Source organism: Vigna unguiculata, chromosome 1 (assembly GCF_037176805.1).
Source record: "Vigna unguiculata cultivar grain cowpea cultivar isolate G323 ecotype 2 chromosome 1, ASM3717680v1, whole genome shotgun sequence".
Classification (NCBI taxonomy): domain Eukaryota; kingdom Viridiplantae; phylum Streptophyta; class Magnoliopsida; order Fabales; family Fabaceae; genus Vigna; species Vigna unguiculata.
The window spans coordinates 5,925,825-5,952,365 of record NC_140792.1 but is presented as its reverse complement, the minus strand read 5'-3'; the positions used below and the strand labels follow the sequence as shown (position 1 = coordinate 5,952,365).

Here is a 26,541-nt window from a genome sequence, read left to right as displayed (position 1 = left end):
ATTCTCCACTGTGAGATACGTAGGAGCAGGGTCAGTCCTTGTCAGGTTCACCTCTAAAAAAAATCAAATCTTTTTTTTTCTCAATTATTTTATTTTATTTTTTTTTTTCAAATATCTTTTTAAGAACTACGTAACCCTGATTTCTCATTTTTAATGAGAATACGTAGGACCAAGGTCAATCCTTGTCGGGCCCAAAAAACAAAAAAATATTATTTTTGTTTCTTTTTAGTTTTTTTTTTTGGGAAAAGTTAATATTTTGAAAACCACATCAACTTTGCATTTTTTAATTAAAGGTACCGCCCTTGGGCGGGCGCGATAGGGTGCTAACACCTTCCCTACGTGTAACCGACTCCCGAACCCAAAATATGGTTTTTCGCAGACTTGTCTTATCTTTATGGTTTTCCATAGTTTTCCAGAATAATTATGGTGGCGACTCCTAAATCTTTTTTTAAACCCATTTCTTTTTTCGATTCGCCTTCCCGTCGCGATTCCGGTTGCGACAGGTATCACCCGAACCCGTCCCCGTTTTGACGGGGAATCCCCGCTTTGACTGGGTATGGGTATAGGTATGGGTAATACCCGAAATTTTCAACTGGGGATGGGGATGGGGATATATATATATACCCGCCCAAATACCCGTCCCCGCTTAAATTACTAAACTATTTATAATTTATTAAATAATCTAAAAAATATATATAAATAAATAATATATTTACACATAAAATATAATATAATATAATATAATATAATATAATATAATATAGTATATATACATATAAATAAAATATACTTTTATATATATATATATATATATATATATATATATATATATATATATATATATATATATTTACACATATACATGTAATATAATATAATATAATATAATATAATATAATATAATATAATATAATAATATAATATAATATACATATAATATATATACATAATAATATAATATAATATATATAATATATACGTATAAAACAAATTAATCATTTAACTAGTGAGATCTTTTATAAACAAATTTATAACATGACAAATTTATAAAAATTTAAAAGAAATATATATATATATATATAAAAGCATAAAATATCTACGCATATACATATAATATATATACATAATAATATAATATATATTATTATATTTATATTATTATATAATATAATATAATATATATAAATAATTATATATATATATAAACATAAGATATCCACACATATAATATATATATATATATATATATATATATATATATATATATATATATATATATATATATATATATATATATATATATATATATATATATATATATATATATAGTAATATAATATATAATATAATATAATATAATATAATAAATATATATATATATATATATATATATATATATATATAAAACATATTTCTCATTCTCTTTGTTTTTTGTTATACACTTTGTTTACTCTCTCAATTGTCTGGTTTGTTTTTCAAGATTTAATTTTGAAGGTAATTTTTCTTCTTCTTATTACATAATTTTTACTCTCTGTACATGGTTATGTTCAAATAGGTGTTCCTCAATTTCATTCTATGAAATAATTTTTAGGTTACACATTTGATTATCTTTATTTATTTATTTATTTTCATGAAAATGTTTGACTCTTATTTTGTAGCTCTTCTTTTTGTTACTTTGGTTATACACTTTTTTACTCTCTTTTAATTGTTTGGCTTGTTCTTTAAGGTTTAAGCAAATCTTCAAGGTACTTTTCCTTTTATCATAATCTTAATTATACATTTTTTTTTCTGTTATGTTATGTTCAAATGGATATTCTCAAATTTGGGTCACACATTTAATTATCTTTACTCCTTTATGATAATTTTATTTATTATTTATTTTTTGTTTCATGATAATGTTTAATTCTCAATTTTAAGTGCTCAATTGCATAAATCCTTAATTTAATTCAAGATCAAAAGATGAAGAATCTATGTTTAAATTTGAATTATTATTAATTTAATTTTGTTATTTGAAACCACTGATCGTTTGTAAAATTAATAAATATCTAATTTTTCATTTTTTTTCTATGTGTAGGTGGATCGAATGCAAATGAAACCACTGATCATTTGTAAAATTAATAAATATTTTGGTTATTATAAAATTTTAGTAATGTGTAATTTTTTAGCTTTTATATAATTATTTGAATTTTATTTAGTTGTTATTTGATACTTTAATTTGAGATTTATACTATTATAATATTTTTCTTAATATTTGACATCATGAAAATCAAAAAGAGTATGTTATTTTAATATTGAATATTTTGATAGTATCATGATTTCGTTGGTGTGATTTTTAAATTTTTTTTATAAAAAATATTTAATTGATATATGGAACAATAAAAAAATGGGTATGGGTATAAGAAAATACCCGTTACCCGGTGGGGATGGGGATGGGTCAAAAGTTGTATACCCGTTGGGTTTGGGGATCGGGATGGGAATGAATTTTTATTATGGGGATGGGATCATGATACCCGTTCCCGCCCCGTTGCCATCCCTACTCCTGACCATATTTGTCCAAATTAAAATGAAACAATACAACATAAAATAAAACAACGGAAAACTAAAGAGTTAATCCAAAGGATATTTTTATATTCTAAATTATGGAATCCAAGATACATTTTTATATTTGTAAGTGCATTCTCAATTGCACAGTTTGAAACGATCCTAAATTTTTTTTAAATGTTTTGGATTGAGCATGTGTAACAATAATTGTATAATCTAAAAGTGTTACAAATCAACGAACACAAAAGGACATTACAGTTACGAAATATAAACAAACATGAAAATGAGAAGTAACAAGTTGACCTTCACAAATAATGAAAACAAGAGCTAAAATTTTGGATATTGGTTTGCAACTATTAAGGTTAAATAATACACACACATATATGGGTACATGGGCATATTTGTCTTTTAAAACATTTCCATGAAGGTGTATGGAGAAACTATGGAGTGCAGAAAGTAATTGTTTGATCTAGGTTTCTCTGCTCACTTCATCAAATATCAAACTACTACTATATATTTTATCTAATTTCTTTTAACACTCCCTTACATTCTTCTTCACCTCTATAAGTGTGAAAAAAGTTCAAAATGTCCATGAGTCAAAAATATCTTGAACTACATAATCTGAAAATCGATCTTGGATTATGCAATCAAGAATAAAAATGTGTTTCAGATTGCATAAAAATTTATAAACATATTCAAGATTGTGTATAATTTAAAATACATGCCTAATTCAAAAGTACGTTTCGGATGTACAATCTAAAATATATATATTTTTGAATTAAGCAATAAGAAAATGCATTACAGATTACACAATTAAAAAAACCTAAAATATATTTTTAAATCTATATATGTATTTCAAAATGTCAACAAAATTGATTTGACAAAATATTTAAAATCTATTGATAAAATATTATATATTATTAATGCAGATTATTCGTAATTGTACAATTACAATTATGTTACTATTATATAGTTTAAGTGTAAGATAAGCATTTATAGTATTTAATATTATGATATTATACAGATTATATTATTATTACTTAAATTAAAAAGACACTCTTTTCAACTCTTTTTTTTTTCTAAGTTCAACACAATACATTAATTGATTACATAATGTATTTATATTTGAAAATATATTTTTAATTGCGCAATCTAGAATACCCTTCCAATTCCAATGTCTGGAATTCTAAAACATAGGCATTTTAGATTTTTTCAACAGTGTGCATGAAGAAACCATACGAGGGAGGGAGGAAGGAATAAATAACCTATTTTTTGCCTCCAAAAATATGAAATGACATTAATCAATACAGAACGAAAATTTTGAAATATAGTAGAATTGATTCTAGAATAAACTTCATGGAAGGGTTATTGAATTCTTCAGATTTGATTTTCCAGAACAGAAATCTGTAAGTTGCAGCCATCTGAGATTTAAAAAAAGTTAAATGCTAATATATTACATATCAGGCAACGGATTAATTTCAAGAGGACTGCTTTTCTAATTAAAAAATTCTCAAGTATGCTACTAAAACTATTATTCTTCAAAAACAAATTAACTTAAATGCATGATCCTCCAAAACAATACATTATAATCTTCCTAGGAGATACGGATAAGTCATACCTACCTTTAATAGGTTGATCATCCTATCAACCCACAAGAATAAACAGTGGTTTAAGCAGACAGTGACTTCTGAGTCATCGCCATTCATTCAACCTCTAACTATTGCAAATTTCCAGGTCAAAGACCAACCAATGTAGATATTGTGTAGAAAAAACTGAAAAATATGACCATTTTCAATTAGTTTTATACATTTACTACAGAATACGTTTTCAATAAACCACAAATACAATTTTGAATCAAGTTGGGCCTGTTAGAGTCCAGCAATAGCCTTGATGTCTATATAGTCAGCAAGGTCAGTTCCCAGCAGCCGTGTCAGTTCTACACTGTTCAGTGGCAGGAAGCAAAAGCCTAAGCCTACTTCTGTACTTTGTGATACGGTGTAACCGTTCTTCCCTTAATCTATGTGCAGAAAAAGGAAAGTAATAACATTGTTAATATGTTTATTTCATCCTAAAGCATGGTGTATCCCAATAAAGAAAAACAATACATGTATTATTAGTAGACCCGTATAAGCAGTGTATTTGAATGAAGTACAATTGTAACATTGTATTAAAAGTATATACTGTTGTCGAGTTAACATCATTTAAGAAATCTGGGTCCAAACTACCCAGTACCAAAAAATGTTATTAAATTTCATCTTCCAAAGTTTCCCACTTTGATTTACCATTTCTACATAGTTCAAATCCGGCAGGCTATCGGAATGGGTGTGCAACATGTAAAGTGTAGTAAATGATTCATTCGCCAGTTTCTAGACTGACCGAGGTACCGGTTACATCCGATTTATACGGAGTCATAAGCAATTTCAATCTAAAGAACTGAGAGGACAGGATAGGTGATTAGTTCTGTTTTCACTATTCTGAAGAGCACACCTTCACGAATCATAGCTTTCATATAGCTAGGATGGGGCACCTACAATTTTAAGAATTGACATTGAAGAAATAGAAGACAAGTGAAGTGTATAGGGATGGAGACGATCGATGATAACTATTGGCAATATAATGAGGTAAAAGATTATGAGTGAACAACGGCAAGATCAGACTCAAGATATGGGAGCAGAAGGAGATGAAGGAGTTGGCACTGGAAGAGTTAGTAGGTGACCCAGCTGGAGGGTGAAGATGTTGCCACGATGATATATCTGGTGGTACCTCAGACACAAATGTGGTATCAAAGGCAAGAAGGATAGTGATGGTGGTAGTTGAAGTAGCACAGCAGAGAAAAGTAGACATAAAATATAGAGAAGACTCAACCAACTTGATTGTCATATATAAGTATATTTGACTAGTGGGTAAGTGACTTGATCATATGGAGACGTAGTAGGAGAAGGATTAGATTTAAAGCAGAGGAAAAACTCAGTAAAAGTGACATTTGCTGAAACGAAACAGCGGTTAAGAGAAGGAGAGAAACATTTAAACCCTTTTTGTGATCTAGTGAATCCTAACAGATATTTATCAAGACTAGAACAAAAATTATGAATGAAGTACAAACCCAAAAACTCTAAAAGATAAGGGATAGAGAGTGTTAGATATTGTTTGATATTGTTAAGATATTGTTAGATATTGTTAATTATAATATTAAACTATTTTCTATTTACTCTATTTATTTTCAGTTACTCTTTTTAGTTGTACATCTCTCTATTATAAATAGATTATCCTATGTGTGGTTTATACACAAGAGAGATTAATCTCAAACCCTATTTTCTCTATATACAACACAGAGATTCATGAGAAAATAAAATAAAATTTGAATTTTTGTTATCTAAAACCAAAGATGATATGTTATTAACAATATAAGACACACTAAGAAAAGCATCACCCCAAAATCATTGAGGAATCTCACCATAAATTAAAATTGTGCAAATTGTTTCAATGAGATGTCTATTCTTACACTCACCCAACACATTTTGTTGAGGTTTAGAAGCACATGAGGTTTGATAAAGTATGCCATGAAAAGCCATAAAATTTTGAAACAATGAAAAAGATACTCAGGCATTATCACTTCACATATGAATATAATGAAAATGTTAAATTATTAATTTATCATTCAACTCTCCAAAGTCTTTGCTTAATTTTGTAAACTTGTTAAAGTTTCCAATTTATTGAATATTGAAAACTTTATCATAACAATTTTATTTTTATTAAAAAAAAAAAGCGGGTCAAATCTTATGCGAGGCTGGCTAGACTTTTTAGTTCACATTTTTAACATGGGATAGGCCAGCCCGACTCACATTTTACGAGCCAAGTGCGGGACGGGCCTAAAAGGTCAGGACCGGCCTGCATTGCCACCCCTAGCTAAAAACCAAAAACCAAAATCAAAGATTATTTCAAAATGCCCAAAAGCCTATTGTGAATTTCAAAATCAACAAAAAGTTAATATGATCCACAATTCCACACAAAGTGACCTCAGACAAAAGGTAAGAAACCTAAAAACAATAAAAAAAAAAAAACAAAGAAATGTCGAAAATGAGGAAAAATGAAAAATTGAAATGAGAGGGCTCCATACAAAGAATAGAGAAGGGTTTGTTAAGTATGGGAGAGGAAAGGTGCCACAAGTCAAATGAGTGGGACAAAAGGGAGGCTTCACTTAAGAGTTGTTAAGAGAGAAAAAAGGAATGAAATGGATTTTTGTACATTGGGATGTGCAATCTGACCTGCAAAGTTGTAGGTCTTCAACTTGTTAGAACAAGACAATCTCAAAGGCTAGCAAATTTTGCAATGGACTGACAACTATCCTATGCTAAATAAAGCATTGGAAGCCACCTCAAACTCGTAGGATCCAACAATCTTATGAGTAATATCACAATTTTACAACCTTGTTGTCAACTTAGTCTTTCAATGTTCTGACCACAAGTCATGGATTCACAAATTCACAAAAAGTGTATGACCACAAATCTACTATATTCAGTTGTATGCTACAGTTTATAATGGATTATCAACTAGACATTTAATGTTCTTACGACAACACACATAGATGATGAAAGCATAAACCATAAGATGAAAGGCAGGGCTACAAGTTAAGCATACCGCAATTTAACCTTTTTGGCCCGTTTAATGTGTCTCTTTAATAAATCCTGTGGTGATAAGTTCTCAACAGATTGTTCATTCTGAAAGCAACAATGAGCAAAACATATGATATTAATGGGATAGAAATCTTGACCTAGAATTCAAGTGAAAGAACAAAAATGTCAATAGAAACATATGCTTGAGAACAATACTATTCTACAAAGTTTATTAATCAACACAAGTGTCAACAACTATTTTGTATGAAAATAAGGATTTCAGTTTCAGAAATTTGATTGCTTTAAAATAGGAAGTTAACTTGAAGGAAATCTAACCTCTTCCTGCTCATCTTCGTTTTTTTCATCTTCTTTCTTGTTTGACATATAACCAGCCACCATATATGCAGGCAATGGTTTAGGAAGTGCCTTAATTACATCCTTTTGTTGCGGCTGCCAATACAATGAAACGTGTGATAAATAAATAACATTGAAATAAATAGATACATAAAATATTTATCCTCCAAAAGTGAGTCATTGATAGTAAAATCTAGTAAATTCCTGCACATTTGTAACCAATTTTAACCACAGGGTTAGCATATAAGTCATCCCCACTGCTAGAATATTGTGAATATGTTAGAATCTTGTAGATTTAGTAATTGATTATAAGCTTAAATATGTTTTTGGTCCCTTAACTTTCAGTGAATTTTGGAATTAGTCCATTTCGAAACTTTAGACCAATTTAATCCTTCGAAACTTTAGACCAATTTAATCCTTCATCTTTCGAAATACGTGGATTTAATCCTTTTAATCAAATTTTGTTAGATTTATTTGATATTTCGTACACATTTCATGATTGTATTTTAGTTGTTTATACTGTTTGACACATTTTTTATGTTAAGTCAAATACTATTATGAAACGCGCTTGAAATGTCAAATAAACTTAACAAAATTTGATTAAAATGACTAAATTCATGTATTTCGAAAGATAAAGAACTAAATTGGTCTAAAGTTTCATACGTAATTCCAAAATTCCAAAATTCATTTTTTATGTTAAGTCAAATACTATTATGAAAAACGTTTGAAATGTCAAATAAACTTAACAAAATTTGATTAAAATGAATAAATCCACGTATTTCGAAAGATGAAGGACTAAATTGGTCCAAAGTTTCGAAATAGACTAATTTCAAAATTCACTAAAAGTTAAGGGACCAAAAACATATTTAACCCTTGATTATATTAGAATCAATTGATGATATAGGGATCAATCAGATTGATTCGATATTTATGTTATTAGACTAAACTAGGGTAATTAAATAGTCTGTAATTATGTTCTCTCCCTGTAAATTAATTAGCTTTGTTGTAGTCTAAACACAAGCTTATGCATTGTCAGTTTCTTTCTCAATATGGTATCAAGAGCCCAACAAGAAACATAGCCTAATTTGCACTTTCCCTCCAGATCCATGGCCCATAAGTTAAAACAAATCCAAATAATCAACCATGATTTTTTGTTTTCTCCTTTTCTTATTTCATTGTTCACCACCACCAGTGTAATTGTTCACCATTGTTAATGTCGTTCACCGCAACAACTTCCTAGTGAGCTTTTTCCAGTCAACAACCACCAATACAAACATCACCTTGTTGTGGATGACCAACCCCAATAATCACTACTCCATTTTAGGCTAGACATCTGAACTTTGGTTCTGACTTTTCACTCCCACCATCCATGACAGTGTGTTTGGTGAGTTTTCTTGTAGATCATTGTCAGATCAAACTGACCCTATTGTGTTGGTTTTGAATCTGTAGTCCTTCCGTTCCAACCCTGTTTAGCTGGCTATTTTGTGTTTGACTAGTTATTCTATGTTTTACTATTTTTCTCACTATTTAACATAGAAACCTAACGTGTCTATTTTCACCAATTATGACTACCCGCTATCTACAAGTTTGATGGTAGCAACTATGCTCCTTGGGCCTTAAACCGTATAGTAGACAACAACTCTTTAACCTTGTGAAAAAACTTGATTCACCTCTTGTTGTTCATTCATATAATTCCCAATACATTTATAGACTCATTTTTCTCTGTCCGTTGTACTCACAACGGCTATAAACGGCTAGTACACTAATTACCCACAATGGTTAGTACATTAACTACCCACAACGGCTAACTCATTAATTACTACTACTAAGACTTCAATGGTTAATTCATTTAAGTTTATTCCGAACCCAACAAGACTCCCCATAAACTTAAATGTTTCTCTTATCCTTCATTTTGATTTCTCTATTCTTCATCCTGGCTTCTCACGTGCAATAACTCCTCTCAGCTTGTGCTTGCTCCTTTCATGAATAGTCGAGTTCTTCACTTTAATCATGGTTGACTTCGTTTTCACGTTGTTTGTGGCCGACTTGTACTTCGCTTTCATTGTGGCCAACATGTTCTCTCCTCTACCAATTTCTTCATTTTCGGTGGTAGACTTGTTCTTCTCTTTGGCCAACTTGTTACTCACCGGGTTTCTTGCTATCTTAGTAGCCAACTTGTTCTTAATCAGATTCTTGTCAATAGGCTGACCACCTTTTAAGGAACCATAAAATCTCCATGTATTGTTGCGCTCAACTGTATCTATCTGCTTATCCATTGCAAGTCACCACTCCTTATCTTGCACCTCTATTGCAGCTCTCATATCCATCACTGCTTGCAACTGTTCTTGCAATTTTGAAACATCTTTTTCAAGTTCTAAGCGTCGCTTCTGCAAAGCCTGCTTCCTTCTCTCTAAGCTTGTTTGTAAAATTGCATTACCTCTAACCTCCTTTTCAACTATTTGTTGCAAATCACTTTTTGCAATCTCTAACCTTTGGATTACAAGCTCTTCTTCAAATTCTGAGCTACTCGACCATTTCACATGCTCTTCTGAGCCATGGTTGTCAAAATTGCGACCCAAAACGTAAGATCGTACGAGTCTACGATCTTCTGCATCCTCTCCGATCTTGCTCCACTTAAAATATGCAATCTTCAAGGATCGTGTTGGATCGCCGTTGTAAATCGCAACTCGCCTGGGAGCAGCGATTACAGCGATGCGGTCCCTTCCGATCGCGACGGTGCTAATCGCAGCAGCACCACCAGCTTTACAACTCATAGCGGCAACGGCACGAGCTTCGCATCATAGCGGCAACGGCACGAACTCTGCATCACAGCGGCCGCAGCAACAGTAAGCTTAGAGTGGCAGCAGAAACAGTAAGCTTCGAGCGGCAGCAGCAACAGTAAGCTTCGAGCGGCAGCAGCAGCAACAGTAAGCTTCGAGCGGCAGCAGCAACAGTAAGCTGGGCAACAACACTTTTTAACCCTAAATTTCTAACCTAACAAGCCCAATTTTAAAAGCCCACTCAAAAGTAAAACTGCAAAGTAACCTGCACAGTAAAATATAGCTGCAGGTAAAAGTAACTTTTATTTAAAAAGTTACTATCTCCCTCTCTATCACACATCTAACCTCAAGAAAATCAATCAGTGGGATAATAACTCCTTTATTTCCTTTCTCTTATTAAATTAAAAAATCTACTCTTCAAAAAGATTTAGAAAATATTTTATTAAAATTAAAAAATCTGCATTTTAAAAATCAAGAAAATATTTTATCAGATTAAAAAATCTACTCTTTAAATATTAAAAAATATTTTATTAGGATTAAAAAATCTGCTCCTTAAAAATCTAGAAAATATTTTATTAAAATTAAAAAATCTGCTTTTTAAAAATCAAGAAAATATTTGATCAGATTAAAAAATCTGCTCTTTAAATATTAAAAAAAATATTTTATTAGGATTAAAAAATCTGCTCCTTAAAAATTAAGAAAATATTTTATCAGATTAGATTAAAAAATCTGCTCCTTAAAAATTGAGAAAATATTTTTAATCTGCTCTTTAAAGATTAAAAAGATATTTTATTAGGATTAAAAAATCTGCTCCTTAAAAATCTAGAAAATATTTTATTAAGATTAAAAAATCTGATCCTTACAAATTAAGAAAATATTTTATCAGATTAAAAAATCTGTTCTTTAAAGATTAAAAAAATATTTTATTAGGATTAAAAAATCTGCTCCTTAAAAATCTAGAACATATTTTATTAAGATTAAAAAATCTGACCCTTAAAAATTAAGAAAATATTTTATCAGATTAAAAATTCTGCTCTTTAAAGATTAAAAAAATATTTTATTAGGATTAAAAAATCTGCTCCTTAAAAATCTGCCACACTTGAAGCACTCAACATTTGAGGTTCTCGACCAACCTCCTCTCCATGAACCTCATCCTCTTCCATGTCAACTTTATTGACCGAACTGTTTTTTCTCTTCTTCTTGTCCTCAGCTTCTACCACCAGGATTACTTCTTATACCTCCTCGGTAACGTCCTTTGCCTTGAGTATTCTGAGCCTCTCCCTTCATTTGGAGTAGTTGATCAGGTGGTTCTTCCTTCTTATTTCGCTGCTTGTGTGCCTCAAGGACTTGGCAAGCTCTTCAACCGTTAGCGTTGACAAGTCCTTGGATTCCTCAATCGCGCACACCACATTCTCAAAATCATCGGTCAAGGACCATAGAATCTTTTCTACAACTCGGCTAGCAGACAACATCTCTCCATTTCTAGCAAGTTGGTTCGCCACAGTTTCAACCCGAGTTATGTACTCGACTACTCCTTCATTCTCCTTCATTCTCATGCTCCCTAACTCACCCTTGAGTGTTTGAAATCGCACTTGCTTCACTCAGTCATCCCCCTTATACGCCTTCTCCAAAATATCTCACGATTCTTTTGAAGATTTAGCACTTGCAATCTTCTCAAAACCAGACTTGTCCATAGCTTGGTACATGATGTACAAAGCTGTCTTTTCCTTAACACGCGCTTCTTTCAACATTTTCGACTGAGCATTTGACCAATTTGTGGTGTTAGCTGGTTCATCGAAACCATCTTCATCCACCTCCCAATTTTCTTGGGAGCCAAGAAGAGCCTTCATCTTGAAACTCGAATTGTCATAGTTGACTGCCTTTGTCAACTTGAGCAGGGATACACTCTTTGTAAGACTAGCCATTTCACTCTCTCTTTTCAAACACTCAAGCTTTCTCTAGCTACCTTTTTATCGCTCAAACACTCAAGCTAACTGGCTCTTGATACCACTTTGTAGACAACAACGTTTTAACCTTGTGAAAAAACTTGATTCACCTCTTGTTGTTCATTCATATAATTCTCAATACATTTATAGACTCATTTTTTTGTCTGTTGTACTCACAATGGCTATAAATGGCTAGTACACTAATTACCTACAACGGCTAGTACATTAACTACCCACAATGGCTAACTCATTAACTACCCATAACGATTAACTCATTAGCTACTACTAAGACTTCAACGGTTAATTCATTTAAGTTTATTCTAATCCCAAAATAAACATCAAACATTGCATCAGACCATATCACTACTAAAGAAATTACAGGTGAAATTTACCAACCTAAATGGAGTAAAAATGATAATTATCTTCATGTATTCATTCTCTGTCAAACAAATTGATGCTCCCACAACACATGCCCACAAGTTTGGATATAGGCCAAGTTGATTTACACTAATGAATACAAAATCTCTAGAGTATGTCAACATCTCATGGATGCAATGGCAACACAGACACTTAATGGAACCATGTTGGCCTACCTAGGTCATATAAGTGGCTTGCTTCATATGATTTTAATGAACTTTTGATCACCCTTGCCAAGGAATTAGAGAATCGTCATACCATTTTCATGTTATACCTTTGTATGGCTTACCTGCAAAGCACTCTCATGATCGAGATCAAATTTTAGAATCTCCTTTTGTCCATAATGTGACTACTACTAGGTCTTCTATGCTTTGCATTCCCGCTAAAAGCAACCACCTACTCAAAGTTAGTCTGGGCCTATGCAAGCGACTTCTCCTTTATGAGCAACCTATCTTGCTAAAGTTGTACGTCGCCCACTTTGGGGATGCCCATGAGCTCATTGATGTCAACACTATTGCATGTGGTCTTCAATGCCTAAATAAACTTCCTAAAATATTGTCAATGTGGTCGTAGTCATCATAATGTCTTCCAAAATAACAAAGCTCGTTTAAGATGGTTTGGAATTTCGTGAACATGCTTTGCATGCCCTTAATTTCCCCATATTGAATATCTCATATTAACCAGCAAGATTATACCACATTTATTTGGCTCTTTTGAAGGTGTGGATCTTTCGGTATTCTTCTTCAAAAAGTGAGTACATCAAGGCATTTTATGCTTCAAAGTTTGGCAGATATATGTGCTTTTGCACATCAGCCCACAGTATTCTAAGGGGATCGACTCACCACCATCATCTACTATAATGTAGTTACCACTCCCCACCACATCCCTCATATTTATGTGGCATGACTCAGAATGTGATCATAGGTTACTTTCAGCAATCAAACTTTTCACCCTTAAAGAGAGGTAGTATGTTGATAGCTTCACCTACGTCATCCATTTGTTGGATCTTTCCTCTTGTTCTGCAAAGAACTAGCCCAAAGAGGTTAGCTCAACCAACTAAAAAGAACAAGTGTTGGATAAAGCATTAAATTGAATTGAAAATTTTTTTGTAAGACATAAGGCCTAGGGGGATTGTCTACTAAACTAGAAATAGTTTTTGAAAGATTTTCATGAGTTGTGAACAAATAGCAGGCACTAATGTTGAAATATGGTGTAACATGGTGTAAATATTGTACATTTACTTGTTGAGATATTTTTGGAAATTTAAGATTTTATTCTGTCAAGATATTTTAGGAGTTTCGGATTTTATTCCTATTGGTTCAATTATTAAGACACTATTACAAGGTTTGCTACCTCTTATATATCATTATAAATGTTGTATTAAGAGAAGGGAAATTTGATAAGAAGTTCACTTCAGATGAATGGAGCAAGAACAAGTTGTCTAAGGAAGCTAAGGGGAGGGAAGCTACAAAAATTGTTCTTATGACTTCACTTTGGAATCATGTCATATTTACTCTCAAAGTAATGTCTCCTCTTATTCATGTACTTCGTCTGGTGGATAGGGAAAGAAAAGCAATTGTGGCTATATATATGAAGTAATGGAGAAAGTCAAGGAAACAATAGTAAAGTCATTTAATAACAATGAAAGAACATATAAGGGTGTATTTACAATCATTGATAATAGATAGACATGCCAAGTTCATTACCCCTTGCATGTGACTGGTCACTTTTTGAACCCAAGGTTCTATTATTCCAACCCAAAAATGGAATATGGTTTAATAGATCAATGGTGAAAGAATTATGGGCATGCAACTCCAAACTTACAAAAGCAAGCAATCAAAATTTTGAGTTTGACATGTAATTCATCAAGATGTGAGCGCAATTAGTGTGTATTTGGACATGACTAGAAAGTATTATTGTTCATGACATGACTCATGTCAATATTATCTTTTTTGCAAAATATAGAAACAAATTAATTCACGTTTTACTTGGTCATAATGCAAATTCATTCAAAAAAAAAGGGAATGGGTTGGACCGCAAAAGGTTGCATGATTTGGTTTACATAAAATATAACCAACAACTTGCTCAAAGATACAATATTAAGGATGAAATAGACCCTATTGTACTGAACGACATTGATGAGTGTAATGACTAGTTAGTCGGACAAGTGAATGATGATAATGATAATGATAATGAATGGGGAAATGAGTTGGTTTTTTATGATAATTTCACTCTTAATTGGACAACTGTTTATGAAGCTTCGATTTAAATATTGGAAAACCAACAATTTATACAAGGAGACAAGCAACCAATAAAATAAAGCAACCATCAAGTGGGGGTATTGTGATTATAAGAAAGGTCCAGGTACAACTTCAACACCAACAAGAAGGGCAATGAGAATATTCAAATGGGATTAAGGATGAATTGGATGATAGCTTTGGCTCTGACTTTGAAAAATTACTTAACTTTGAAAAGATTTTCTTTGAAGGGGAAGATGAGGAGGATATGCCCTATTAGATAATATTGAAGACAATTATGTTAGGATTGAAAAAGGGTCACATGATTAGAAATCTAAGACGTTTTATCTTAGGTTTTGTTCTTATTTTAAGTTTTGAACTTGAAATTTGTGGTGTTTTGATATGTTATTATTGTTATTTGAATTTCTAAACATATTATTATTATTATTATTAGTTATGGTTGTCTCATTCATTATGTTTGTATTACAGTTATATTTTGTATTTTTTTAAATTATTTAAATGTATATGTTGTATTTATTTTTTCAGTCATACTTTTGCCATAACCCGTTATGGTTTTCATCATAAATTTATAAAGAAATTTTGAGGTTCCCAATATTTTTCGTTATCTGATATCTCAATTACACTAGAAAGTAACAAATGCAACCTATACAAACAGATTGTTTTGTGAATTTTGTGCAACAGCAAACCTAACATGGCTTAGAGTGGGGCTTATTAGTATATTTATGGATCATCCAAGGCTTTCTTATCTATTTGCGTCTAAGAGGATATTGTGATATGTGAAGGGTGTTTTTTGTGATATGGGTTGCTTTCAGAACTTGAACGAAGTATTTGACTACTATTGTGACTCAAATTGGTGTGAAGATAAAAGTGAAAAAAAGATGCAAGGTTTGTATTTCTAATGGGTGGAGCACTTATTTAAGGGTATTGTAAGGAGTCATTGGTGCCATTGTCTTCATGTGAGGCTAAATACATTTCAGCCTCAATGGAGCCTGTCAAGCCTCAAATAAAGATTAAAATATAAGAGCCTATGAAGATGTTGGTAGACAACAAATCCTAGATAAGCTTGGCTAAATATCATGTTCATGGAAAGAGCAAGCATATTAAGACAAGATTTCCCTTCCCAAAGATCAAGTAAAGGAAGCAAGAGTTAAAATATTCCAACACCAATGAACAAGTGGCTAACAAACCCTCTAGAGCCATACCGATTCAAATTGATTAGAGATAATAGAAGTGCAAACTATTGCTATTTTGAGTTAAGGGGAGTGTTGTAGATAATTCAAGTAAAGTTGCCTTTTATTTAAATTGTTAGTGGGTTGTTAACTAACTACTTCTAACTGTAGTATAATATATCTTGTTTTTTCTCTCCCTTTAATGACAAGCATTCAACCTGAAGTCTTGAACCTTTTTGGGATGGTGATCCAAAAAGCAAACTATTGTTCTTGTTACCACTGAAAACATTTGGATCCAAATCCTTCTCTCAAAACTTGTTCAATATTCAGTTCCTAGCATCTACTGCAACAATCTCAACACTGTGGCTCTTGCTCATAATCCTGCTTTCAACTCACACCAAACACGTGGAACCTTTCTTTGTTCAAGAAAATACACTTAGCAAACAAATTCAACTACTACATATCCCTACAGAGCATTAGTGTGCTTACATTGTCAATAATATCCTCTCCCCAATAAGGTTTCTTGGGTTAGGGACCAAGATCAGTGTGAGCTGCTCCAGAGCTTGTGGGAGGTATTCAAGTTAGATATTTTTTCCTATACTGTATCTGTCTACTTTCTCCATTGAGCCTTGGGCCCTCCCCAATCTTTGAATTCAGATAGTCATTGAACCTCTGTTTGATAGTTGATCTATATATAGTAGACTCTCTATTTTTAAAGATGGGTGTAATAATTCAATTACATTAGTTAAATTCAGTTCCATTCTCGCTCCCTCTTCCTCTTTGATATTCAACAATGCACAACCCACAGGAAAAGCATTAAAAAGTCAAAAGAAACTACAAACTTCTACTTAAAAAAGATTCAACCATTTATCATTCCAAAGATGCTAAATGATAGAAGATACATGCATCTTCAAAGAATTAAGATCAATTAATTATTTTGTACAGCTTTTTAAAATCAATATATTTCATTCAAATTCAACAAACAAAACATATAACTTTAGCGAGAATCACATATATTTAGTTGCAAAGTAAACATTTGCTATACATGCAATAAGTTACAACCAAAAATATTCATCCCCAAGTTAAACTTATATAAAGTGGAAGTTTACTCAAAGTAAAAGTCCGGCAATATTTGATGTGGAATATGTAAATTACCAAAGTACACATACAATCAATTAGCATCATTTCTTTAACATCAAAACAGAATTAAAAGAGAATAATTTCCATTCATCATCACAAGCTTGAATCAGAAGCAGATTACAAATTGTAAAAAGACGAAGTACAAATAAATTTATTACTCAAACCTGGCTTTCTTCATTTACACCATTTCGCAACCATGATCTACAAAGTGCATATAGAGAAGCATCCTCCGTTACTCTTACCTAAAAAAATGAAATATAAGATTATTATCACATCTTAAAAAAGTTGCAGGAATAAAGCCAAGATATTAGTTAACTCAAGGTACTAAATCGTTGCCATAACCAATACTACATTTTTATGCATTGTAACCACCATAGTCTGTAGAAACTGGTAATATAAGAGAAAAAACATCTACAGAGAGAATGCCTCAGTTTTATTAACATTCAAATGTACTTGCTATATGAATATGTATAGCAGTACTGGAAGAACAGAACACATAGTATAGTAACAGGAAAAAACAGAAAACTAACTTTGAGTTAACTTTCTAACACTCCTCCTTAATTGAGTCTACATCCTAATTTACCAGTTTCAGCCAATAAATCCAACACATATTTTTGTTGGGAAAAGAGATACCATGATGTCAATGAGTCATTTCAATTCCCAAGAAATATTTTAATTTATCAAACTCCTTAATTTCAAATTTTGTTGTCAAACATTTGTTTAAGGCTTCCATTCTTGCCTAATTATTTCCTATTACAATTATATCATCTACGTAGACAACTAGTGCAGTAACACTCCCCCTGAAGTTGAATGCTAAATAAATAGTGTATGGTAACCTTGGCTTTGCTTGTACACCATGATCTTCATTACAGTAGCAAACCTGTCAAACCATGCTCTAGCAGATTGAGTGCCTTCTTTAGTTTACACACCTTTCACTCCTTGGCTTTAGACCCAAGTAGGACCTCCCTGTGAATTTCTTCCTCAAAATTGTCATGGAAAAAGGCATTTGTGACATCAAATTGCAGCAAACACCATCCATAGTTAACATTGAATTAGCTACATCCAACAAGATTTTTTTCTTTAAATACATCCACCAACTCCCAAGTTTTGCTCGTTTCTAGAACAACCATTTCAACCTTCATAGCATTTTTCCAATCCTTACTATTCAATGCCTCATCCACAGATTTTTGAATAGTCACGGCATTTAGATGACCAAGAAAATTTGTGATCATTGGATAGTTTGCCATAAGACACAGGGCAAAAATGGGCGCCTTAGCTTTTTAGTACATGCTCTAACACCTTTTTCTTACCGCAATTGGAAGATCCTAAACTTCAATGCTCCTCATCAATGTCAGGTATTTCAGTATAGGGTCAGATTCATGGACTTGGGGTGATTGAATACCTTCTCCTTTGTGAGTATACTTGTAGTGAATGGATAGCACTCTAAGTCTGTTCTCAAGTTATCTCTGGGCTTGACACAAAAGGAGAATGAATAGAAGAAGGAAGAAGACTCGACTCAGTAGATGGTAAAGTATTATACTTATAGAAACTAGATAAGAAACTCTATAAAAGGAATTCTCAAATGGAAAAAATGAGACTTGCGTATATTTCTTTCGGTTGCATCAAATGTTCACAATACATCTGTTGGCACTTTGATAGTCCAGCAACCTCCCACAACAAAACTATATTTGTCCCCCTTTCCCCAGACCCGAAAACACCTATTTATACATAACCTTCCTTCAACCCAAAATTATAACAACTAACAGATTTTGCAGTTGTTTTAATTAAAACAAACAGCTGTATTTTCCTTTTTCCTTATTTCTTCTTGAATAGACCTTTGTAATAAGAGATTGTGTCCTAACAATACGCGACCCATCAAGATTCACCTTCTCCTCAAGGTGGGATTGGAAAAGGTTCAGCAATTACAGAAACTTCATCCATTTTTGTGCTCTTCCTCTTCCTCATGCCCTTCTATTAAGATCATGATGTAGACTTGTTTGTTCTTGCAAACATAATTCACACTTTTCTTTGTAGTGAAAACATTCTCCTTTTCTGATCTTTTCTTGAAGGTGTGATTGTGTCAACCTTCTAAAGTTGTCTCTGTTGTGGCCATTACTATTAGCTTTTTCCTTGTTATTTTCCTTGCTGGTAACGGATTGAGAAAAAGTATTTGCTTCCAACAATGATTGGGGTGGTGCTGCATTAGTTGTTGCCATTGATCTTGAAGGTGTAGTCAATTCCTTTGTTCCTCTTTGAATAAGAAAACTCCTCCCCCTCCTATGTCTCTATAATCCTGTACGACGTTTGTTATTGCTATATTTTTCCCTTCAATAGTGTGGACTTGATTCATTATTTTTGAAAGATTTATTGTTTTATACAATTTCAATTCTGCTCTAATCTCCTCCTGCAACCCATTCGAAAATATCTTCATCAAATGTTGTTCATCCAACCCTTTAATAACTCCAGCAAACCTTTCAAATTGAGTGATGAATTCACTCACGGATTTTTGTTGCTTGAGAGCCAGCAACAACTCAAAAGGATCTGCCATCAAGACTGGTTGAAACCTCTGGATAAGTGCGTTCTTGAAACCAACCCAAGACTGGTTTGGGTTGCAAATTTCCCACCACTGAAACCAAGATAGTGCATACCTTCCATTGCCACCATAGCAGCTTCCATTTTTTCCTGTTCTTGTACCCCTCTTAGCAGAAAATAGCATTCAACTTTTCCTATCCAACCCGTAGCATCCTCTCCTTCATAAACAGGAATATCCAATTGCCTCCATTTATCACCATTATTGTTTCCGAAACACGTTGCCCCCACATAGTCTTCTTAGGTACCTTCATCAAAGGCTCTCTGATTCCAATAATTTGTTGCACTTGCATTCTTCACACCTCCCTCTTGCACAAATCTTTCCACAAGCCTCTCCAACCGAGCTATGCGAGAAACTTGTTGTAAGAATCGAGCTTCTAAATCTGCATCCCTTTGAGATAATCTTGCATGCAATCTTTCTTCAAAACCTTTCGGTAGCGGAAATCCTGTGGCTAAGGTTTTCTCCAAAGCCTTCAATTTTGATTCCATCATTCTTGTGGTCATCATACCTAATAACCCACAAAGCCTGAATCGAGCCCTAATACCAGTTTATAGAAATTGGATAAGAAACTCTTATAAAAGGAATACTCAAATGGAAAAAATGAGACTTTTGTATATTTCTTTCAATTCCACCAAATGTTCACAATACATTCATTGGCACTTCGAAGGTCCAACAACCTCCCACAACAAAACAATTTTTGTCCCCCTTTCCCTGGATCCAAAAACGCCTATTTATACATAACCTCCCTTCAACCCACAACTGTAACTACTAATAGATTGTACAGTTGTTTTAATTAAAACAAATAACTTTATTTTCCTTTTTCCTTGTTTCTTCTTTAATAGACCTTTGTATTAAGAGGTTGTGAACTAACAGACTCAATTGATAGTGGAGTATTAATGGGACTTAATTTTGGGAGTGAGGTTTTTTGTTATGAATGAATTATCCTTATCTTCAATGCATGGGTTTTACCCTCCTAAAGATAAGGTTGAAAATAGTGTGTATTTTCATTAAAGGTGACATCGTGAGACACGAGGAATCATTTTGTTTGAGGGTGGCAACATTTGTATCCCTTTTGGGTAGATGAGTAACTAATAGAGATGCACTTAATAGCCCGAGGAACAATTTCCCCCTTATGATTAGAATGAACATGAACAAAGGATATACAGCCAAAGACTAGAGGTACAAGATGATTTGCTGTCCTAAAGTCCAAGAAAAATTTGGAGAATTATTTAGCATTTTTTAGGGTAAATAATTGACCAAATAGGTAGTAGTAAGGACAACTTCTCCCCAATACAACTTTTGTATATTTTTATGGAGAAGAGGGGCTCAAGTTACATTTATGAGATTCCTAAATTTCTGTTTTGCCACCCCATTTTGTTGTGAGGTGTTCACACAAGATTCATGAATTACATCCCTTATTCATTGAAGAGCAATGTTTGGTTGAAAAAAATCTTTGGGTTTATCTGAACTAACTCTTTTAATGGTTGTCTCATTGATTTTTAAACATTTGTATGAAGTTTTTAAAAACTTGGCTCCCTTAACTTTTTTGTGTCAATAGAAATACTGATGACACTCAAGTGCAATCATCAATGAATACGACAAACCAACAAGCCCAAGATAGGTTAGGAATACTAGAGGGTCCCCACACATCACTATGTATTAATGCAAAGGGAACTATTTTTTTCAGTAGTTTCCCTAACTCCTACCTTCCTATACTAAACATGTAAATATTGTATATATATTCCATCATCTAAGGATTTCCTCAAACGATTTGAATATCTTCTCTCCCATTTTCAAGTTCGCACCAAGCTTGCACAATCTAGAGTGAAACCCTAAATTGATGTTCTTCCTGTGGCCATCCTTCCAACCTATGTCCAGGTTACCCTAGTCAAAATGACAGTGAGTCTTAGAATGTCTCATATAGCATCCTTGAGCATCATCACCAAAATCACAACCACATGTCTACACACATGATTTCCCTTTTCAAGTATAGTTCATTCATCACCCTCCTAAGATCCATTCAACTCACCATCAATACCATTTTGTTCATCTTTGACTTGTTTGGCTAATACAAAACCTAGACATGTTAAAAAACTCTCATGCCAATAAGTATATATCATGACACCTACCCAACTTTTGTCATTTCACTATGCCAATCTATTTGCTCCCTCTTCCACTCTAATGATCAAAAGCCCCATTCCCATCCTGAGTAATTATTTTTTTTGCTTAGAGTCAAAACTAAGCTTTTTTTATGGTCCACTAAAATTTACCCAACCTATGTCTACTTGGAGAAGTTGAATAATAATCTTAAAAAGTGGATTTTAAGCCTAACTTATTCTCACAAAATTAGCTTAAAAGATAAGATTTGCAACCACTTATACATTATAATTTGGTCATATCTCTAGTTGATGCAGGATCTTCAACCCAAACCCTACTTTGAGTGGTTCAATAGCAACTCAATAGCATATGGCACGATTGGTCCCACAAACTTTACTATGATAGGCTTTGATACTATCTTAGAAAATAGACTTCATGTCTAATTTAACCTCACAAAATTGGTTTAAAATGTGAGGTTTGCAACCACTATATATATATATATATATATATATATATATATATATATATATATATATATATATATATATATATATATATATATATATATATATATATATATATATATATATATATATATATATATATATATATATATATATATTACAATCAATTTGACTATATTTTTAGTCACTAGCAGATCTTGACCAATAATTTTGGGAGGACCAAACTAATATTTTTAAACTAAGTGTAGTTTTAATATCTAATCTCCATGCAAAGCCACTAGAGTTCATTCTCCATATGTCGCAATGTAACGTGGGTGAGCTTCTTTTCCTCCCACACACATTCTGCAACCCCCTCACCATGCACGTGAACAAAGAATACCGAAAAACTAGACCCTTCTTAATCACAAACAACACTGACCCCTGTCTTTATTCTCGGAGGAAGAAGTGTCGAAAGTTGTGGATCTAGCGACGAGACTAGGTGGTCAAAGCTATTCCCCAGAGATAATTGAAGTTAGTGGGAAAATTATGAATACAATTGAAGTTAGTGGGAAAATTTGAATACCACTTATGTGTTTCATTGGCTTATAAAAGAAAATTATGTATTTTTGGTTCACTTCAAACTTTTAACATGTTTTACCTATTGGAAAAAGGCTTGCAATTTGTCTACTTATTATATTCAGTATTTGTTTGACTCAGTTCTGCAATTACCATCTTAGAAAACTAGATCATAACATGACCAATTTTGTTTCTTACGCAAAAGCTACAATACAAGAGTTGAAAATGTTTGTATTGGTTGAGACCAATCAAGGTTTAATAAGTTGAAAAACTTGTATATGGCATTTGTTTTGTTGTTCATGCACTACAACTTTGAGCATGCCCCTAACCAAATTCTAAATGGCCAACAGGCTCCCACATGGACAATCAAATTAATCTTTTGAGTGCTACTCCACTTAAACCTATGGGCTTCCACTCGTATACAATTGAAGCAGCAGCAAAGTCGGACACCTTAAAATACTTGTGGTGGATGCAAGGGTAGACAAGGTTCATGGATACAAAGACGACTTTAATTAATAAAGAAAACAAAACAAGAAAATCAGAATATGCGTCATATAGATATGGTTAGAACTAGCAAGCACATTATGTGATAGAGATGTAATGAAACTGTAAAAGATACTGTTAGTAGGCAAAAGATAAGTTCATTGTGCATATTCGTGAGAAGATTAACAAGCACCTATATTTCTTAGAATGTAATTAAACACAAACGAACAGAATTTAATTAGCTAAAACAAATCAATGAATTCATCATAAACAAAATATGTATGACATTTACATTGCAAAGGATGTAAAATAAGAGAAAAGATACTCACTTTTCGATCTCTAACAACAATGTAGGTATCCTCTCTGATTTTTTCCCTGAGAAACCAATCAGAGAGATATCACCAATCCCAGCTCCATAATCAATAAAAAACACAAAAATATATACACCACGTGTCAATGAAAAAAAAATTACCTGGTACTCGAATCTTTACCACCATTAATATCAGAAACCGCAGGCCGAGACGCAGCCTAAAGCCACACGAATAGCAACAGAAAAAAAACACAAAGTAACAATTTGAAACCCAGCATAATTTTATTTCCACCAAATTCAATTCAATTCCAAACCAAATCGAATCGAAATGTTACTTTGATTAAACTAGGACAAAATCTAGAAGCTCAAAACAAAAAGGAAAAAACATAATCATCATTCATTCACTCTAATACATATCACTCATTCACAAAATTCAAAAAAACGCAAAGGGGGCATCAGATTTGGAACCTTTTTAACGGGAGGAGATGCAGTGGGTGTGGCAGCAGCGTTGCCCACGTGGCCGAAAGGCACGTGAGGCGGTGGCCTGGCCAAGTGCAAGGCGTGACTGAGGTAATCCAAGTGCATACCGCGAACAACGCCGCCGTACACCATAGCCGGAGGCGCGAACGCGCCACCTGAGACGCTGTGGTCGACGGCGGCGAGGCCTCTGACACCTTTGTGCGCGAACGGGTAGGCGAAGTGAGGGTCGTGGGGTTTGGCCAAGAGAGGATTCGCTGGGGCGCGAATTGGAAGGGTTTGTTGCTGCGGAGGGTAGTGGTGGTGCGACTGAGGGAGAGGCGACACAGGCCGCGATGCAGTGGTTGTAGCGGTGGCGGGGTCAAGAGGCATGGTGGTAATGATTGTGGTGGTGGTGGCGACCGCGGCGGCGACGGTAAGTTTTTAATAGTGGTGGGAGTGAAGAGGAAAAGGAAGCTGCGAAGTTTTTAACAGTGGGTTCTTATTTGGAGAGAGGAAAAAGGGAGGGAAAGGAAATTGTTAATTATTGTCGGGGGAAGTAAAAAAAAGGAAAGAAAAATTAATAACAGCTGAGTTTCAGTTTGGTATGTCATGTGGATTCGTTATGGAAAGAAAAGAGTGTATATAACCCGACGAGTATTATTATTTGAAAAAGGTTAATGCTTTCTTAAAGTTTGAAGTAAATATTTTAATTATTTATTCGATTTTTATTTTCGTTTCAAAAAATGTTAAGTTAGTATTTTAACCTTTTTTTTAAGTTTCAACTTAATCTTAATTTATAAAAATTGATACATTTGATCTTGATTTTGTAAGAATTTATACAATTTAATCTTTTTTGTTAAATTTTTTAAGATGGATTAATTATTTTTTATGAAAATTGATATTAAAATTATATTAATTATATCAATAAAATAAATCATCATTATTAATAACTTTAATTTTGATGAGTAATTAAATGTTTTTTAAAATTATAAAATATTGTAATCTTTAAATTTAGAAGAATTTGTTTTAATTACTAAACAAATATATTTAAAACACTAAAGTGATTTTTTTAATTGTTTTTATAACTTAAATAATTTGAAAGGTTGATTTTTTTCAAAATTAAGATATTAAAATAATTATTTGAATTGGGAGGATAATCAAGGGTTGAAAATACTTATATTGTATTTATGTTTTTTTTTATTGAGCTCATATTTTAACCTTGAATTACGGTATATTTACCTCGAATTTTTCTTCTTACACTTGCACTAAGCTCTTTCAAGTCAAACTTTTTTAGGTAGTTCATTAAAGGGTGCTATTTACTAAAAATTTATTGGGATAAATTAAAGTAAATTTATAATTGTTAAATTAGTTTGGTTAATTTTGAATTTGTTCAATAATGAGTTGCACCTATTTGTAAATTGTATAAGTGAGTATATGAATGAGACTTTTAATGCTTAAAGGTCGTATAATGAACCTTAAACACGACATTCACCGATGGATGTGTATTATGAGATAGTGCTCAATTGAAACTATGAGATCTGAGATAAACAAACCGCAAATGAAGGTTATAAAAGGTGCCGAGAAAATTTACTTTTCATCTAAGACACCATCATATGTATTAGTAAAAATTTATATTTCATGCAGATATATTCTAAATCAAAAATATTTTATAAACCGTAAAAGACTTGGGTTAGATTTATGAAAGGAGAGAAGAAGGTATAAGAAGAGTTTCTACCTTCAACAAGTCACTTTCTTTCAAGATCATTTATAAATACTTTAATGTATAAATATTTTAAGGGTGTTGCTAACCAGTGCCCTTAGAGGCACTGGTTAAGAATAATTAATATACATTGGATTGTACAAAAATACATAGATAAGCACAATATTAAATAAAACCTGACCTAATAACTATTAATGCAACTTTATTTTCTTTAAAAGACAAAAATGCCCATAAATATTGTACGTGTGTATTTAATATTTTATTTAATGTTCACAAATAAAATTTAAAAACTAATTAGATAATAAAATAACTATATTTTAATGTTGTTAAAATTTAAATTAACAAAAAAATAGTGTTAAACATCTAAAACTTAAAAAAAATAACATAAGAAAGTATAAATTAACAGAAAAACCAACAACAAAAATACTGTTAAACATCTAAAAATTGTTACAAAAAAAGAATAATTAAAGTGTCAATTTAAGACTTAATTGATTTTTTTTCTTTTTAGTAGAGACCTTAAAAATTCCAAAAACTTGTTTTGTAACAGTAAGTTATTGTCTACACATTTAAAAGGGTATTTTTGTCTTTATAAAATTTATTATGTACATTTATACTATTTTAATTACTGTATTTAATAAATTCAGC

At 32.4% G+C, this 26,541-nt stretch overlaps 1 protein-coding gene across 1 annotated transcript; it reads right to left on the bottom strand.

The window, feature by feature from the left end:
• Positions 1–4,058: 4,058 nt before the first annotated feature.
• On the bottom strand, positions 4,059–24,712 carry LOC114193742 (proline-rich family protein). Its single transcript, XM_028083661.2, has 7 exons — positions 24,186–24,712; positions 23,880–23,935; positions 23,737–23,782; positions 17,383–17,460; positions 7,491–7,604; positions 7,180–7,259; positions 4,059–4,558 (listed from the first exon to the last, which is right to left on the bottom strand). The coding sequence occupies exons 1-7, from the start codon at positions 24,564–24,566 to the stop codon at positions 4,453–4,455; spliced, it is 861 nt and encodes a 286-aa protein (XP_027939462.1). The 5' UTR covers positions 24,567–24,712; the 3' UTR covers positions 4,059–4,452.
• Positions 24,713–26,541: the final 1,829 nt, after the last annotated feature.

Excerpts from the sequence above, each read along its gene's own strand:
- LOC114193742 (XM_028083661.2), bottom strand. The coding sequence starts at position 24,566 with ATGCCTCTTGACCCCGCCACCGCTACAACCACTGCATCGCGGCCTGTG. Across the intron at positions 17,461-23,736 it reads TTGTTGTTAGAGATCGAAAA|GTAAGAGTAACGGAGGATGC; the intron begins GTGAGTATCTTT and ends TCATTTTTTTAG. Across the intron at positions 7,260-7,490 it reads ACGAAGATGAGCAGGAAGAG|AATGAACAATCTGTTGAGAA; the intron begins GTTAGATTTCCT and ends TGTTGCTTTCAG.